Source organism: Pezoporus occidentalis, unplaced genomic scaffold (genome assembly GCF_034315485.1).
Source record: "Pezoporus occidentalis ecotype Australia unplaced genomic scaffold, CSIRO_AGI_Poc_V1 ctg175, whole genome shotgun sequence".
Taxonomy (NCBI): domain Eukaryota; kingdom Metazoa; phylum Chordata; class Aves; order Psittaciformes; family Psittacidae; genus Pezoporus; species Pezoporus occidentalis.
The window spans coordinates 463,500-480,571 of record NW_026913586.1 but is presented as its reverse complement, the minus strand read 5'-3'; the positions used below and the strand labels follow the sequence as shown (position 1 = coordinate 480,571).

Sequence of the window (17,072 nt, the reverse complement as noted above, 5' to 3'; positions counted from 1 at the left end):
ATCAGTGTTGACATGAGCGGAGGCTGAAGCAGTTTCCAGTTAGGCATTGCTACGCTGTGATGGAGGTGTGGTGGATGTATTGAGTGTAGATATATCTGTGTCAGCTTCAAATTAACCAGGCAGAGCAGAGCAATGAAGCTTGCTCCATTGTAAAAAGATGGCGTTTTTCTTCCAGCCTGGTTTAAAAGCTTGCTCTCCTATTTCTTACATCTTCAGAGGCAGCAGCTCAGGCTCCCTGCCCGCCCTGTGGATATCGCATAAGAGTTTTATTTCTTCATTTGAGCTGCTGCCGCATACACAGTTATTACCTGCAGATGTGTGTGTGCAAGCACGGGCTCTGAGGGGATGGAGCAGAGAAGCTGGCTTTGTGGTGGTGAGGAGCGCTGTCTAAATATCGAGATTTCCTGGAAGGAGGCAGCACATACTGTGAATTGGGTCTGTTCCCAGAGCATCTTAACTTGCAAGTGATTAGCTGTTAATTATTATGCTATAAATTACTTAATAAATGAGTATTCTTCACAGCACCTATTGTACCACATGACATCTGCTAAGCTGTGCGAAATACACATAATTACTGTCTCAGAAATGTAATTATAGCTGTTTTCCCCCAAAATTCTTGTGCAGCCGCCAGCCATAGCATGGGCGCGTGGTCCAGGGCAATGTGCAGGCTGCGCCATTGTGCACCACCAGCCTCTTGTCCCCAGCTCAAGCTTGCTTTTGGCTTTCCAGGGAATGCTGGGATTCACAGACTCAGAATAGTTAGGGTTGGAAAGGACATTAAGACCATCCAGTTCCAACCCCCTGCCATGGGCAGGGACACCTCACACTAGACCACATCACCCAAATTCAACTAGATTCAACTTATGGAAGGTGAAAAAGCTGTGCCCACCTGCCCATTGCCTGTGTTTCAGCCTCAGCATCAGACTTCAAAGCACTCCGAGGATAACATCAAGCTCTCTGTAGCTAGCTTTAAAAAAAAAGCTAAAAAATTCCCACTAAACACACTGGTTTTATCCCAGTTGTGTTTGGAAATGTTTTTGCAGTGTAAGGCTTTAATAGTTAAAACTCCAAGAAGAGTGCATTCTCCTGCTGGGGTACTTCAGTTCAGAATGTTTTTGCAGTGACTTAACTTTGTTTATGGCCCTGAAGAGGGAGTGGTGAAGTCTCTTAACTGAGATCATCAAAATATTTATGCTGGTATGTGCCTTTTAGACCTGCCCTTGAAATCATTCAGCTTAGCTGTGGCTTGACTTGTTTTGGCCATTTGAGCTCTAATTTCTGGCCCCCCCGTAGTTCTTGTAGGTCAGACTTGTGGTAATTGGCCATGGGACTGTGTAATTGTGGGTTTGGGTGTTTTCAGCTGGTTTTTGGGGACACGCAGTGGTCTTGTGGTCAAGTGGGCTTGTTCAGAGGTGGAAGGGGAAGTAGGGATGGAAAAGTGCAGCAGAAAAACATCTGCACATGGCTGAGTAAGTGCAATAGTTTAAACTTATTTAAGAGGGTTTCTAACACACTGAGGCAAAGTGCCTCTCTTAAGGGTGCGCTGCACATGTGAAAGATACATTGCAGTAAAGAGGTGCTTGATAATGCTAACTGCACTAGGATTTTGGTCTTAGCTTCGACAGTTAAGCTGCATGGTCACAGTGACAACGGACAACTTTATTCTAGGATCTCCATGTTCCTCTGTAAGTCCCTCAGACCTTGTCATGCTCTCCACTTTTCCACTCTGGAGACAGACCATGGAAAAGACCTGACAGGGTTTCAAAGGTACAACCTGGGAGCTTTTAAGGTGATCAGATTTTAGGGTTTCTTTAAGGGGATGATGGGCAATTTCTAGAAGTTAAATCTCTTGAAGCAGACAGCTGAAGTCAGTCTATCCTGGAGAAGGAACCATGTGCTGCATCTCAGCCGATGGCTATCCTCTCACTGCACACCAGAAATTTCCAAAGCACTTTTTGTTGCACTGCTTCAGATTCTGGGTGTGTTTGCTCTTTATTTCTCCCCAGCATAGGAAAGGAGGAAAATAATCCTTTTTCTATTACAACCGGTGGTGCTACACCCACCCACACTGCCTCTCCCTGTGCCCATGCTGGTTACAGAGCATCTACCGCATCTCCCCAGTGACAGTTCTGGTGCTGGCTGTTTACATTTTCTTTTCCATGTTAAGGAGAATGAAGGCACCTGAGATAGACAGAAGGTTTAGATGACTTTGGAAGGTTTCAGCAGTGAATAAAGCCCAACCACTGTAACTGTGCTTGTCTCCTGCCACAGCTTCTTCATAAGCTGGAAGGCAGCAGGAAGCTATCAACAAGGATAATAAGCAGTAGACATTACAATGGGGGTTTCTTACATTGCTAGCAAGAGAAAAAGCTGCCCTGCCCTTCTGCTGGCTGAAAACAGCATAGAAGGTATTTCCAGTATTTCCCCCCAAAAAAAGATTCCAGACAACAGCATCCATGTAAGTTCATGCTGCAGACATGTGAAGCTGATGTCTCAATTTATTTTATATTCCAAATCACACTGATGCAGCAGCAGACAAACAAGATCACTGCTCTGAACACAGCCCTGAAGGGCACCGTTCACATGTCTACCACATCACAACCACACAGAAGTGAGGGCAGGAACAAGCTACATGTTAGAAAGCCTACAGGGTTTTAATGATGTATAGTAAATGGGTACTAAATAACAGGGCTGTCACTGCAAGGCTGCTGAAGCACTGAGCTAGCTGTATGTGCCTGTTCTGCATACAAACAGCACTGGGATTTCTGCAGGGCTGAGTCGCACCTGCCTTGAAAAGTGCCTAATTCCCATAAAAGTATGGGAAAAGCTGTGTTCTGAATATCCTTCATAAGGGATGGTGTTCTGATGGTATAAAATGGGCAATACTCTATTACGTATGTGGCAAGCAGGACTGGCTAAAGTCTTGCAGCTCTGGGGGAGAAGGGTCCATCAGCCTTCAGACCTAGAATATCACTTGTTCACGGGCTGATTTCAGGAGAACTAACAATAAAGCAGTAAAATGGCTCAAAGCACTGAGCAGTTTCTCTAAACATCCCAATCCTCCAAGCATGAAGAACAGTAAGAAAATATTTATGTATTTTTACAAGGTCAAAATAGTTGTTCAGCGGGACAATGGGCAGAGCTCTTAACTTAAAGAGATTTTGTTCCCCCCAAGGGCTTATTAATTCTTTAATTAAAATTAATTCTTAAATTATTATTTTTATATTTTTTTTTCATGCTTGAAATAGGAGAATATCAATTTTTGAGTGTCTGGTCCTCTGAAACATACCAGACAGTGCAGACACCTTTTGCGGATAAAAAGATACCAGGTGACATTTTTGGAAGTCACTGGTTTTCTGCAGACCTCATGAGAAATAAATAGTATTTACCCAAGGTGCTGGGGTGGGGGAAACACAACTGATTTCTCACTCAAGTGGGATTATGTCCAGAGGAGGGCCACAAGGATGATCAGGGGACTGGAGCACCTCCCGTATGAAGACAGGCTGAGAAAGTTGGGGCTGTTCAGCCTGGAGAAGAGAAGGCTGCATGGAGACCTCATAGCAGCCTTCCAGTATCTGAAGGGGCCTATAGGGATGCTGGGGAGGGACTCTTCATTAGGGACTGTAGTGACAGGACAAGGGGTAACGGGTTAAAACTTAAACAGGGGAAGTTTAGATTGGATATAAGGAAGAAATTCTTTACTGTGAGGGTGGTGAGGCACTGGAATGGGTTGCCCTGGGAAGTTGTGAATGCTCCATCCCTGGCAGTGTTCAAGGCCAGGTTGGACAGTGCCTTGGGTGACATGGTTTAGTGTGAGGTGTCCCTGCCAATGGCAGGGGGGTTGGAACTAGATGATCTAAAGGTCCTTTCCAACCCTAACTATTCTGTGATTCTCTGTATGTCCTCAGCACTTCTGTGCTTACTCAGACACAGTAGTATGAATGTAGGTTGGACACCGAGGTCCTGCTCAAGCTCCTGTCACAGCTGGTGACCATGCCAGGCTGGAGTATTATCAACTGGCAGCCAGCCAGCACTAAAAATTCAAGCCTCTGACTGCCTGATTAACTACCATCAACACAGCCTGAAACAACGGCAGCTGGCCATATGGTGGAATTAAAACAGCAAACAGCCTCTTCCTTGGATCCCAATGAGGGTTCATCTTCCCAGAGTTAAAATCCCCATTGGCAGGGGCTGGATTTCAGGGCAGTGGTGGCACCATTTGTATCTGCCATATCCTCCCCCTAGGAGGGTCCCAAAGCTGCCCCGTGCCCAGGGACTGGCTTCTCTGAAGGATCCCTTGGCACACTGGGTGGGAATGTGCTGTCCATGGAGCACAGGGAGCTGTACGGCTGCTTCCTGGACCAGCACTGTTCCTTTAGCAATGTATAATTGAAAGCTGTACTAAGAAATGTGAACAGGAGCAAACATGCCCCACGCTACTCATAGCTGTTGGGCTGCTTTGTTGCAGGTAATGTTCAAGACTGAAACAAATTACTCTTTCAGTGCATCCTGAATTATCCTTTATAAACCTTCTTTTCTAACCTCTGTTATCACTGCAATATTTCATAGCTCTAGAAACCCCCCAAATATTCCAGAACACGGCAATCCACAGCTTTCCTTCATTTCAGTCTTCTGTATCCTAGGGCTGTCCTAACCAAGTGAGTTTTTATTGTGTCACATCTCACTGTTGCTGACAGCAACCAGGCTGGCTAATCCTTCTGCTGCTGCCTTACCAGTATGTTTTCTAATTCATTGTTTGTCCATTCTACTTTCACAGCTTTTAGGATGTTTTTTCTTGTTTCCCCTACCCCCAAATTTCAGGACACTTTTGGCTGCCATCTGTGATCACTCAGCCTGGTAAGTGGTAATGTACAAAGACATGCAGGTAGTTAATATTGGGAGCCTGATTTTGGCAGCTGCCATCACATTTTCTCCAGCTGTGAAAGACAGAAATTTCAATATTCTCCTAAATTGACAACAAGGACAGACTTCCATTACAGGTGTGAGCGGTGAAAGAGCAGAGAACCACTGTATGATCCAATGTCCATATGCACAGCACGTGCATTTGCACATATGATGAACACTAATCTCCATGATTTACATGGTGCTTAGCTGCCAATGCTGGCCCCACACGGCACACAAACCCTGGTGACAAGAACTTACCATTCTTAGGGCACAGGTTGCAGCTGCTTCTTTTTTCCTTCTAAATAGTTCTAAATTCTTAAGCTCTGCCTTGCACTCAGGGGTGGGGGTCAAGGACATTGCCTCTTTGTTTAGAGAAATACAGGCTTCACTGTGCTGATTGCTCTGGTAGGAGTGTGCTACCACATGGGAACCAGTGCCTTAGTGGCAGGAGCATGTTTTTTCTGCTGTCTATCAATAAAAGCAGCTCTATCAAATAACTGGACAAGCTGCAATTTTTATTTTTAATTTTTGGCATATGAGAGCACTTTTAATTTTGAATAGATGAATATTTAATAATTCCTATCACTGCCTAAAAGTTTATGTGTGTATGTAGCAGGGAGTGCTCATCTGCTTGCTTGTTACTCTTAGCACAGGACTGCAAATATTGCATAGACATAAATGGGACTGCTTTTCTATTTATATATGTATATACACATACATGTTTGCAGGCAGAGGGTACTAGTAGTTTAGGGCCTCCTAGCACTGGACTAACATGTATTTCATTCAGTGTGATGAATTTTTTTAAAAAAGGGGAAAGAAAATTATTGCCAAATGTCAAAACTGAGTGGTGTTTCTTTTTGGTGGCTACGTCAGCTGAAAATACTTGCTCTCATCACATGCTCTTCCGTGTGGCACACTTGAGCAGTTCACCAGGACAATCCTGCATCGCTTGCTTTTCCTCACTGAGTGTTCTTGTACCTCTTGGGGATGAAGAGACATCTGCTAATCAGCCAAAGTTACATCCGGGGCATCCCACACAGCTGTCCCCATTCAGCCCATTAATTCTGCTTTTCAAGTTCTTTCAAGCAAGGTTGTGCTCTTCTGGAGGTAACTTCTCAGAGTGGTGTTGGTCTTTCAAAAGAGCTGTGGCTTTGAGATAAAGCCTGATGTAAACAGCAATCAACTAGTTATCCTTTCCTAGGAGCATAGCTTTGTCTCGGCTGAAAGATGCTAACAGCTTTTGGAGGTATGTTTCTAACAGCATGATGACCTTGAAACTTTTTCATCATTGCAGTCTTGGTACAGACTGCTCAGCTATGCTTCAGGGTACCCTGAGCCACTATGACTGCACCCAGGGCACTTGGAATATTGGGATGCTTGCAGCATGCTGAGGATTTTCTACTTCCAACAATTCAGGTAGTTCCTCATAGGCTGCTGGAATAGTTTGTGTGACTATTGGAAGATCCTTGGCAAAACACTCCTCCATCCCACCCTCTGTTTTTATGCATTCCCTGTTAACCATGCTGACTCATTTGATGAGAAAAAGAGTGAGTTGCCTCCAGGACCTTCAAAGAGAAGGTATTGCTCGAAGGCTTGTTCGATTACTCCCAGCTGCTTTTACAAATGGAGGATTTGTGGCATTTCTGGTTGTGGTAAGATTTTGCTTCTGGTTGTGGTTAAGATTTTGCTTCAAACTGTGGCGTTTTAAAAACAAACAAATTGAATATAGAGTCCTTTAGCTATATATTTTAATTGTTGACTTTTACATGAATATGCTGCAGTCATAAGCATACTTGGGTATCTTCTGTGAGTTTTAGTACTGTGATAAATTCTGCATTACTTGTGCAAAAAGCCATGAGGTCAATGGCAAAACAAAGAGAGAACAACTGTTGAAGGAAAAACCCTTTCTGTAACGCAAACAGGAGGTCAAACACTGATTGATAGGGATCACTCTACATTGACACAAGCAGTAGGTTTCTCTTTTAGCAGCTGAAGACCAGTAGCTGCACATGACAAGAGGTTCTGTTCAAAGCTTCAGCCTCCTATAAGTTTTCTCTGTGTAAAATAGTAAGAAATAGATTTCCCTTGGCATTAGCAGTACAAGGGATTAGGAACAGCTATCTCTGGTATTCTCACCTTACTGAATTCAGCTTATGGAAGCTCTATAAATTGAGAACGTGGTAACTAAAGAGCATTCAAGCATTTTTGCTTGCATTTTTTACTTGGGAACAGTATGGGTCTACTAGTGTGAATAAAGAAGTGTCTTTTCTATCCCTAAAGAACAACAGTAGCTTCTTTCACAGACTGCAGGAACTTCTTTCATAACACTGGATGTTCAAGGCAGGTCTCAAGGAAGTCACCAATACTTCCTAAACTCACTGTGGAAGCCATAGTTCTTAGCATGGTTGTGCTTGCAGCTGTCTGCCAGATTTGTTCATTTCTTTCTATGGTTTCTCTCTTGTGCTCATGTCTCTTACCTAGTATGTGCTTTCCAGGATCTGTATTTTTATTACTTTCAAACCTTGGATCATCTGAAGAAGAAAGTGCTTTTTCATAGGAAGGTGTGAAAGTTGCATGTATTCGATGAATGTGGAACTGTGTCCTGTAGGCTGCTGCATAGCTGGGGGAACAACGTCTTCCCTGAATCCTTACAAGACTTCAAGCTAGTAAATTAGCACATTTATTTCCTTTTAATAAATCCTCTGCTTCATGTACCCAGGGGCTCCTTCAGGGACATCCATCATCAACATTCTCATTTTCCTTCACTGTTACACTTCTTGACCCTATTTATTCTGTTATTGTTTCAATTCTTCTTGGTCTTACCAGCAGACCCTTATATACTGCTTTGCCTGCCTCCTATGGAAGACCACTTTATTATGTTTGCTTTATTTGAATCACTGAAGAAAGTCCTTTTTAATTGCTGCCATCTGATCTTTGTCCTGGAGAAACAAAATTTGTTTTTAAAAGAAATGATCTCTGCAGCCTTACCCAGCTATCAAATATTACTATCGACTATCTTATCAGACTGTGTAATGATGCCAATTCTACCTGCTTCTTTAACTAGTTAAAGATTACCACTAAGTCTAGTCTAGTTTATAAGAGACAAAGGCAAAAGTAAAATGCATGATCTCCTTGCTCTGGGTACAATTCTTTCAGCAATCTGAAAGAGTGCATTGTTGATATACGAAGGTTAATGCTGTACTCTCTTTTTTTATCAATTGTCTGTTTTTTTTTTCCTATCAAATCTGTGCCTTATCTCATGTCTGCTTTATCACATCTGCTTGAGTAAGCTACATAATTGAAGCCTCTTCCAAATTTAATTTCCCCTTCTTGGAAGTCCTACTACTATTAAAAAATAAATCCTTTTACAAAGTCTATTTTAGGCAAGGAGCACAGCCAAGTTCAGGTATTAACAATTCAGCAACTATGCCCTTGAACACACAACTCATCTTCAAATTGATCAGAAGCCTAAAAAAAAAGAGCATTTTAAGATAATATGCCTGTTCCTCATTTCTTTTCTTCAGTGAAAGGAAATTATGTTGGTACAAATTTCCTTTAAATTAGCTGTTGGCTTTTCTTAACAGTAAACTTAGTGAAATAAAATAATTGAGTTCACTATGCAGACTTTTGGCATTCAAAGACCTTGCTCATGAAGGGAGAGCTATCAGCAGCCCTCTAGATTATCAAAAAATATGTTTTGAAGTTTTCTCTGCACAAACCCTAGTGTGGCAAAAAGCTGATATTACACAGCTTGTGTTCAAAACTGCCAAGATGCTGCTCAATGAACTTCCACTTGTTTCCAGTGTTCTTAAGTTCCTTCCTTTCACCTTTGTTTCCACCTGTTCTCTGTGTGTCTGTAACACCAAGCCCCCTTGCTCCCCAAGCACCTGCTTTGCTGAATCTTAAATTCTTATGTTCTCTTTGTGTATATTTTGCACTGCAAGATGAGTGTATTCTTCTTGTTATGGAACTATATACCTCCTCATAGCTGTCTGAGTAATAGGACAAGGAAGACTTCTGAATCATAGAATAGTTAAGGTTGGAGAGGACCTTAAGATCTTCTAGTTCCAAACCCCCTGCCATGGGCAGGGACACCTCACACTAAACCATGTCACTCAAGGCTCTGTCCAACCTGGCCTTGAACACTGCCAGGGATGGAGCATTCACAACTTCCCAGGGCAACCCATTCCAGTGCCTCACCACCCTAACAGGAAAGAATTTCCTCCTTATATCCAATCTAAACTTCCCCTGTTTAAGTTTAAACCCATTACCCCTTGTCCTATCACTACAGTCCCTAATGAAGAGTCCCTTCCCAGCACCCCTATAGGCCCCCTTCAGATACTGGAAGGCTGCTATGAGGTCTCCACGCAGCCTTCTCTTCTCCAGGCTGAACAGCCCCAACTTTCTCATCCTGTCTTCATATGGGAGGTGCTCCAGTCCCCTGATCATCCTCGTGGCCTCCTCGGGACTTGTTCCAACAGTTCCATGTCCTTTTTATGTTGAGGACACCAGAATTGTACACAGTACTCCAAGTTGAGGTCTCACAAGAGCAGAGGGGCAGAATCACCTCCACCTTCTGAAGGGCTGTTAGCTTTCCTTTTGTGCGTCCCTTTGAAGTTTCCAAGCACCTTTCACTGCTTCCGGTCTGTTTTGGCAATTATTCCTGAATTTCTTCATTAAAAACAAGGCAAGCTTTCCTATGTTTTTCTTTAAAACATCAATGCCATTATTGCAGCTTTGCTCTTGATGCTAGGAAGTTCCTCCATTTGTTTTCTCATTTATACTTATTGTGCAAGTACCTTCTCTAGTGTTTTTTCCCCCTTTTCTTCTCATGTACTTCACCTGATGCTTTTTTCAGTACAATTCTCTGTTCTGTTTTCCTGAGTGTTACTGTAATTTTCTTGTCTCTGAACACATAAGGAGTACAAAACTCATGGAAAACTACAGCTGTAGGCACTGAATGGGAGTTCTAGGCTTTGGGAGTTGCAGAATTTATTCATAATTAAATGTTTAAGCTGGTAATGATGAAATTAGGAATAAATGAGTAGGTCTGTTAGGAAACCTGAGAAGAGAGAATGCAGAAATCTTGTGTTTACCAAGTATGTTGCTGGAGCTTTAAGTTCCAGATTGGTTTCTACCTTAAGCATTTCCAGGCAACATTATTTCTAACTCTGTTTCTCTGAATTCTGTTTTCTGTATTGCTTTATTGATGTTTTCCCTCCCATCCTAAAGAGTGTCTTTGGCTCTTGATAATTGTTTTACATGGCAATTTGACCTTCCAAGTGCATAATTTCCTTATCACCAGAAGCAAAGATTCTGAGTCATATGTCATGGCTTTAGACGGGAGGCCAGTACCTTGTTGTCAGCATTGGTGTACGGTTTACTTTTATTCATCTTTATGTTGTATTTGATGTACTTGATTTTAAAAGCCTTCCCTCCCTTTACACTCTTAATTTCACAAAAGAGTTAAAACTTGTTAAGGTGATACAAGAAAGAAAATAAAAGGATATACCATTTTCTAGTTAAGGCAAGAGGTTGGATTACTGTACCATCTCCGTGCACTTCCCTACTAATCTCTGATAGTGGGCTTTTAATAAAGGGAGCAGGCAAGACACGTGAAGAACAAAAGGCATAGCCATTGCCTTAGTGTCTTTTCTAAGCTGTCCCAGTGCTTGTCCTGTCAACGGTTTTGAGGGCAGACTCGGAGAGCTGGTGTCCCTATCAGAAAAATAATGCTTTCCCTTAACTTGCATGTTTTCTTAGACAAATTACTGGGAGATATCAAAAGCTAGCAGTGCTCAGCTTCCATGCTGCATCTTTAACTTGTATTTCTCTTAACACCCTGTTTTTCTTAGTGGTGGATGTGAGCTCCTTGGAGGTCTACTCTAGATCCATGGCCCAAAAGGGCATCCATCGGTGTTAGTCCCATCATATTTGGGCAGGAAGAGGCAGCTCTGTATGGCTACCAAAGCACTAAGACACCTGAGTTTACAATCATTGGAGAAAACAGGCTCCAAGATATTTGATGTTTCTCTTTGGCCTGCCAGGATCTATTATGCCAGTATGTGTTATTGAAATGGATCCTACCAAGGTCTGGCAGCTTGTCGGCCCTGTCCTTGGCACTCTCCAGTGGTGTAATTGCTGTATAAAAATATGTGCAATGTTCCCACTGCACCAGTTATGAATGTTTTTACAAGGAGTTTCTAACGCTGTGAAAGTGTTTTTGAAATGAAGTAACTTCTGCTGGAACCTCCTGCAGGCTCTGAATATGGGGGTCTAAATGTTTTATATTAACCGTTAAAGACACTCCTAGGGACTCTCTTACAGAAACCCTGTTTTTCAGCACAAAAGCCAATCCAAGCCAGTAGTTTGTTTAACACCCCTCCACGAAAAAAAATAACAACAAAAAAAAAAAAAACCAAAAAACCAAAGGAGTATATGCTCTGATAATATATGCTTTAGAATAACAAAATGAAGAGGGAAATTTAGTAGAATTAACTGTACCATTCACTCATGGATTAAAAATAAAATGAACTGTTCTGGTATATAGCAAAGCTAATGCCGCCTTTTCACAAGAGATTCTGTAACTTTCAACATGCAGCAGCTTTAAGTGCACTGTGCCTTTTTCATGTCTGACCCATCTTCATTACATTCCTTCGAGCAGGCTGGATGTTTGTGTCAGCTCTCAAAGCTGACAACTCTTGCCCTGCTGAAAAACTCGAAGGAGTCAAAGAAAAAAAAAAAGTATTTTAACTTTTGATCCCCATCCCTCCTTGACAGAAAAAGTGAACTTTTAGCCATTACAGAAACTGGAGCAGATAGTCTAGACATTAATACAAATGACAGGAATCAGGGAAACCTGGTATATGCCCTGGCTTGTAAGAAATGGGCTCTGCCTTTCAGTGACATAAACCAACTCTTTTAATGGCTGTAATGTTGTTACTGCTGATTGAATCCTCCTTTGGAGAAAACTGCACCATCCCGTTTGAATGCCTTCAATATTTCAAACTCCAACTAAGACAAAGATGAATGCAGGAGTTTTAAGGAAGGAATACTTTTAAAATTCCATCCTTGGCCTATTATTAAAGAATTCCTAGTACTGGAATTATCTGGAAGACCACCTCTGAAACTGTAGTCTTTGTTCACTATCATACATTGTTCTTTCTGGGCTTTAAGATTATTTGAGGTTCTTTGCTGTTGGGATGGGTTTTGGGGGGGTTCTTTACTTTTTTTTTCCTTCACTGAGATTGAGCCTTTCTATGCAGACAGACCATGTTTATTTTCACTGAGGTACCAGACATTAAATATGTACAACATATCTGGGAGAACAGAGACAAACCCGGTATCCACACAATAAACAAGTATAAAAGATTTATTGTAAACAAAATGTGTTTTGCTTACAAAACAATGTGTTTCATTCACAAAGCGAGGGAAAAAAGGCTTCCATTTTTTAAAAACCACCATGTGCCTTTATAAAATGTAAAAACCACCAGATCTAGTCTGTTGAGCTTGTTTCCAGACACAGTAGCAGATCACAAAGAGCCCACTCAAGCCAGTTATGTAACTGGCTTTGATTTTTTTCTTTTTTTTTCCTTGCAGAGTGAAGCTCCAATCTCTGAGGTTTAATGTTGGCTTTTAAGCAGTATCTATTTTTTTAAATATCTTTGATGTAGAAAGGTAAAAAAAGACCCAACAAAATGGAAACAACTCTGTAGCAGCACAAGGCCTGCCTCCACTAGCTCCTCAAGGCCTCAGTGTGTGAACCCTAGCACTGCGGTCCCCACCAGCCACTGAAACTGCTCCTTCTTCTTTACCAAGGCCATAAAAACCAGGAATGGGCTGTTCCTCCAGGTGGTCAAACTCATTAAGGCGAAAGTGAGTTGCCAGTTTGTTCACCATTCTTTTCAGGGTGACAAAGGCTGCAATGACTTGGAATGTGAGGAAGACAGCAAAGATGCTATTCACTGCTCGCTCCAGTGGCTGAATTTTTAGACCTTCGTTAAATAGTAAGAACAGAATCATAGGCAACTGCAGGAGGAGAGTCAGGAGCCAAAACCCAGCCAGCTCAGGGACCTATAACAGGGAGATATCATCTATTAAAAAACTCCAAAAATTAAACTCCAAAATTAAGCTCTACTTCACACATTAATGTGTACATGAAGTAACATACTTTCTCCTGCAGATTGCCCATGTATCCCAGGTAGAGTCGAATGACCTCTATTAATGAGGTCAGGATCATGATCGTGACCAAGATGAACTTGTAGTAATCCGACAAGTCTGGATACTAGAGTGAAGAAGAGAGTAAAAGTTTCTGCTATGCTGTTTAACATGCTGTTTGTGGTTAAATGAAGATACCATTTGCTACTCTAAGCTGACAGTGTTGTATTCACTTTCAAATACACCTGAACCTCCAGTTCTAAGGAATTCCCAAATAAACCCAATAACCTCTAATTACAGTGAGTTCTACTTCAGTACTAGGAGGTGTCTGAGCACAAACACAGTACACGTGTAAACCATTTCCTTCAGGACTCACCTTCAGATGGAGCATGACAACTATGCTGAGCCACCAAAATGGGAAAAAATAAACGTTGAAATAGAGGGACATCTGCAATGGTAAACTGGAAACTACTTCATTGTCTGTAGATAGAGAGCAGTCTTTATCACTCCTAGTTTGTTCCATACTTCCATAAATATAACAGAATTCACCTTAGCTTCAAGCAGGGCATTAACATTCTCCCAACTAAACATTAAGAAAAATATTTTTATCCAGAGGAAAACTTCTTACCCTATCTTGAGTTACACCATCTCCTGGAATCTAATGCAAACTTTCAGTTCACAGGACAGAGAATTTTTATCACATAGTCATATATTCAAGATGAGTGTCTGACTGCTGATTACCTGTTATAGCTTGTGGCTTACTCCATAAACTCTGAGTGGTAGTCTTAGCTCAAGTAGTGCTATATACTGACATTTCAGAAAGAATTAAGTGGTTATTTCATTGCTGTTCCTCAGAGAACAAAGTTGAAATGATACAAAATACTAGATGATCATTATTTTGTAGAGGATCCTCTTGACTAAGGACTTAACTGCTAGAGAGCGGGTTTACACTGCCTACTCCATTTTCAATCTTTATTTAAATAGACATTTGGATATTGCAAGAACCCAGTAATTCTTCTAGTTCTTAACAGCTAACAATTTCAAATATGTGCCAAACTAAAACTTATCCTTTAAGTCAGGACAGAACAAAATGCATTCATACTATGTAGACAAAAGGAAATATTTAACTCTAACATGCAGGCACTAAATTCTACATTTAGGATTTCATAACACACATACAAGATTAAACTTAAAACAAGGAAAAATTTAAAAGGGCATTCTAAGGGAATAATTCATTTTTAATGGGTGAAGTTTCATTGCTGTATTCTATTCAACTGACGATGTATCCACTTTACTTCAATTACCAAGTTCCCTTCCTTATGTTTTCCCCAAAAGAAGCTTGTAGGCACATGTGGTACTATCTGAGCAAGTTTAGAAAGTATTCATTGTGACTTGCTGATTTGTATTCAAGTCCTACGTCCCTGTCTGTCACAATGGTGATACTTGATTGAAATCTGTCTGAACAGTCATGTTGTCTCAGTCCCAGCTTTGGAACCACTGCCTTCTCTTTCCGTATCTTCCAACCACCTTCATACCTGTCTTTGTTCCATCTCAGTCTGGCATCCCTGTTTCCAATCCAGCCACATGCAGCCTGGTACACTCTGTTCCAGAAGTCTTTATGCCAGTTGCAGAAGTATTCATGGTATCTACTAGACTACATGGGAAGGGAGGAGGATTTGGGAACAGAACTGGGACAGACCTTAAGGGTAGGGTGTGAGGGGCAGGGAATTGTTATACTGAAATAGAAGGTGTAAGACAACCAATATATATATATATTTAATAATCCCATTTTTAAGCATCAGCACTTTTGTACATCTGTAAAGGAATGAAATTCTACAGGTACTTCAGTTTCACTGTCTACCTAAAATTGTCCCAGCTGCCCTAATGAATGAATCTCTTTAACACCAGGAGAGCTTTGAGGAGCACCAGCATACAATTCTAAAATGCTGTTTTACCTTTCACACAAACATGACCATCCAATTACCAGTACCTATGTGTCTGCCCTGTATGTACTCGATGAAAATTTAATGGTTCATGGCCGTATTACTTAAAAGCAGAAAATCCAAGAGCTCCAATTTCAATTGTGATGACCATGCTTTAGGTCTGTTAAAGGTTTCACTGACATAGGATGTGTATTTGTAACTTCTGCTCAAGTTCTACAACTGTGTTTTGGATGACTGCTTAGCAATACAAACCAACCCTAATTCATCTTTCTATCCCTAAATTGAACTAATGTTATCTTCTGGGCTTGTTAAAATTAATGGAAAAGTAAGACAGTATTGTCATGGCCAATTCATTGATGCTAGAGCAACTCACTGATGTATACATGTGTAAACTTAACTTTTGAAATCCTGATCTCCAACAGTTAATGGTACATTTGCAATTGGCTTCTGAGAGCTGGATATTCACTTAGGAGTTTTCATAACGGGAATTGGAAATGACTAAAAGTTAATCCTGTAGTTAATAACAGTATTTCAGTGTTGTTTGATAAATGAAGAATTACTAACAATTCTCAGCAGTATAACTACATAAAGGAAATGAGTACTCCTGTCTTGAGAATGACTTTTTGGTTATTTTTATCATCTTGGAATGGATTTACCAGTTGAAATGAATATAGCCTTTTTATGTAGACAGACCATGTTTCTTTTCATGGCTACTCTTAGTCCAAAGGTATGAAAAGGGGGCATTGTTGGCTTGCAAGTTTCACTGGCAGTGTGATGAAGGAATGGCTATAGGCAATTCTGACAGACTTGGAAAAGCAAAGAGAAAGCTGGCATATCATGAGCCTGAGTTTTTGCTATCCAACTCTAGCTTTGCACACCTCGTTGTGCTGTTTATTCTGTAATTATGTTTTTTTTTACTAGGGCACAGGCAGAGTGCCTGGTGTGTGAGTAATGGATTTTACCTGCAATGCTCTAGGCAAACTTGCTTACTAAGCTGTGACGGTGGGTGCAGAGTGTCCCCGGTTTTAAATCACCCCTGTTCCTGGTGTAACACTTTTAGGAAGCCTCTCTCAGGCCTGCACCACCACACACGTGTTAGAAGTTTCATCGCAGGCAGCATCACGCCGCCACACTACACGACTGGCGGCGAAACCAGGCCCTATCGATAAGGCGTTTCACGGCTGGGCTGGCAGTGGGTACCGGCGTTACTCTGAGGCCCCTCCCGGGACCCTGGATCTGGAGCGCAGCGGCGGGGCTCCGGAACGGGAACCTCCGCCTTCCAGCCGGGGCGCAACGGGAGACAACCGAGACCCCGCCACCGTGGTACCTCACTGCCCCCGAGGCCCTGCCCCAGCCCGAGGCCCCGCCCTCACGACCGCGAGGTGCCGCTTGGCGCCGCCATCTTCCTTGCCGGGGCGCTCCCCCCGCCCCAGCCGCGCCCGCCGCCATTTTTGTCGCTGGCAAGGCGCCGCCGCGCGTTACCTGCGCCGTCTCCCGGGTCCGTCGGGTCCGTGCGCTGGCTGTCGGTGAAGACGGTGCGGCTGAAGGAGCCCAGCCGCCGCCTCAAGGGCTCGGGCAGCGACATGCTGCGGCAACGCGGCCAGCCGTTGCTGTGGCGACAGGGCGCGCAGGCGCGGTGGGGAGGAGAGGTGCCGGCGGGTTGCCGCCAGCCACTGTGGGTCCTCTCAGGGGGTCTGGGTCGGGGCTTCTCCTGAGGAGCGGAGAGCGGTGTCTCGGCCACGGGGACGGTGTTACAGTGGAGCCTGGTGGGAGAGGTGCCGAGCCCAGAAGTTTGTAATTGCTGGTGTGATGTAAAAACATGTTTATGTGTGGTGTGTGTGCGAGAGCAGTCACTGCTGCCTCGGTGTGTGCTTGGACACGCGTAGAAGTGCGTTCTTGCTTGCTTCTGTAACGTAGATAGAATCATAGAATGGTTTGGATTGGAAGGACCTAAAGCTCATCCAGTTCCAGCCCCCTTGCCATGGGCAAGGACACCTTCCACTGGACCAGGTAGCTCCAAGCTGCATCCAGCCTGGCCTTGAACACTGCCAGGGATGGGGCAGCCAC

At 42.7% G+C, this 17,072-nt stretch overlaps 1 protein-coding gene across 1 annotated transcript; it reads right to left on the bottom strand.

Annotated features, from left to right (window-relative positions):
• Nucleotides 1-12,248: 12,248 nt before the first annotated feature.
• Nucleotides 12,249-16,675, bottom strand: TMEM17 (transmembrane protein 17). The gene is made up of 4 exons (XM_062614309.1): nt 16,488-16,675; nt 13,439-13,542; nt 13,076-13,189; nt 12,249-12,978 (listed from the first exon to the last, which is right to left on the bottom strand). Exons 1-4 carry the CDS (start codon nt 16,588-16,590, stop codon nt 12,649-12,651), a joined length of 651 nt encoding a protein of 216 aa, XP_062470293.1. The 5' UTR covers nt 16,591-16,675; the 3' UTR covers nt 12,249-12,648.
• Nucleotides 16,676-17,072: the final 397 nt, after the last annotated feature.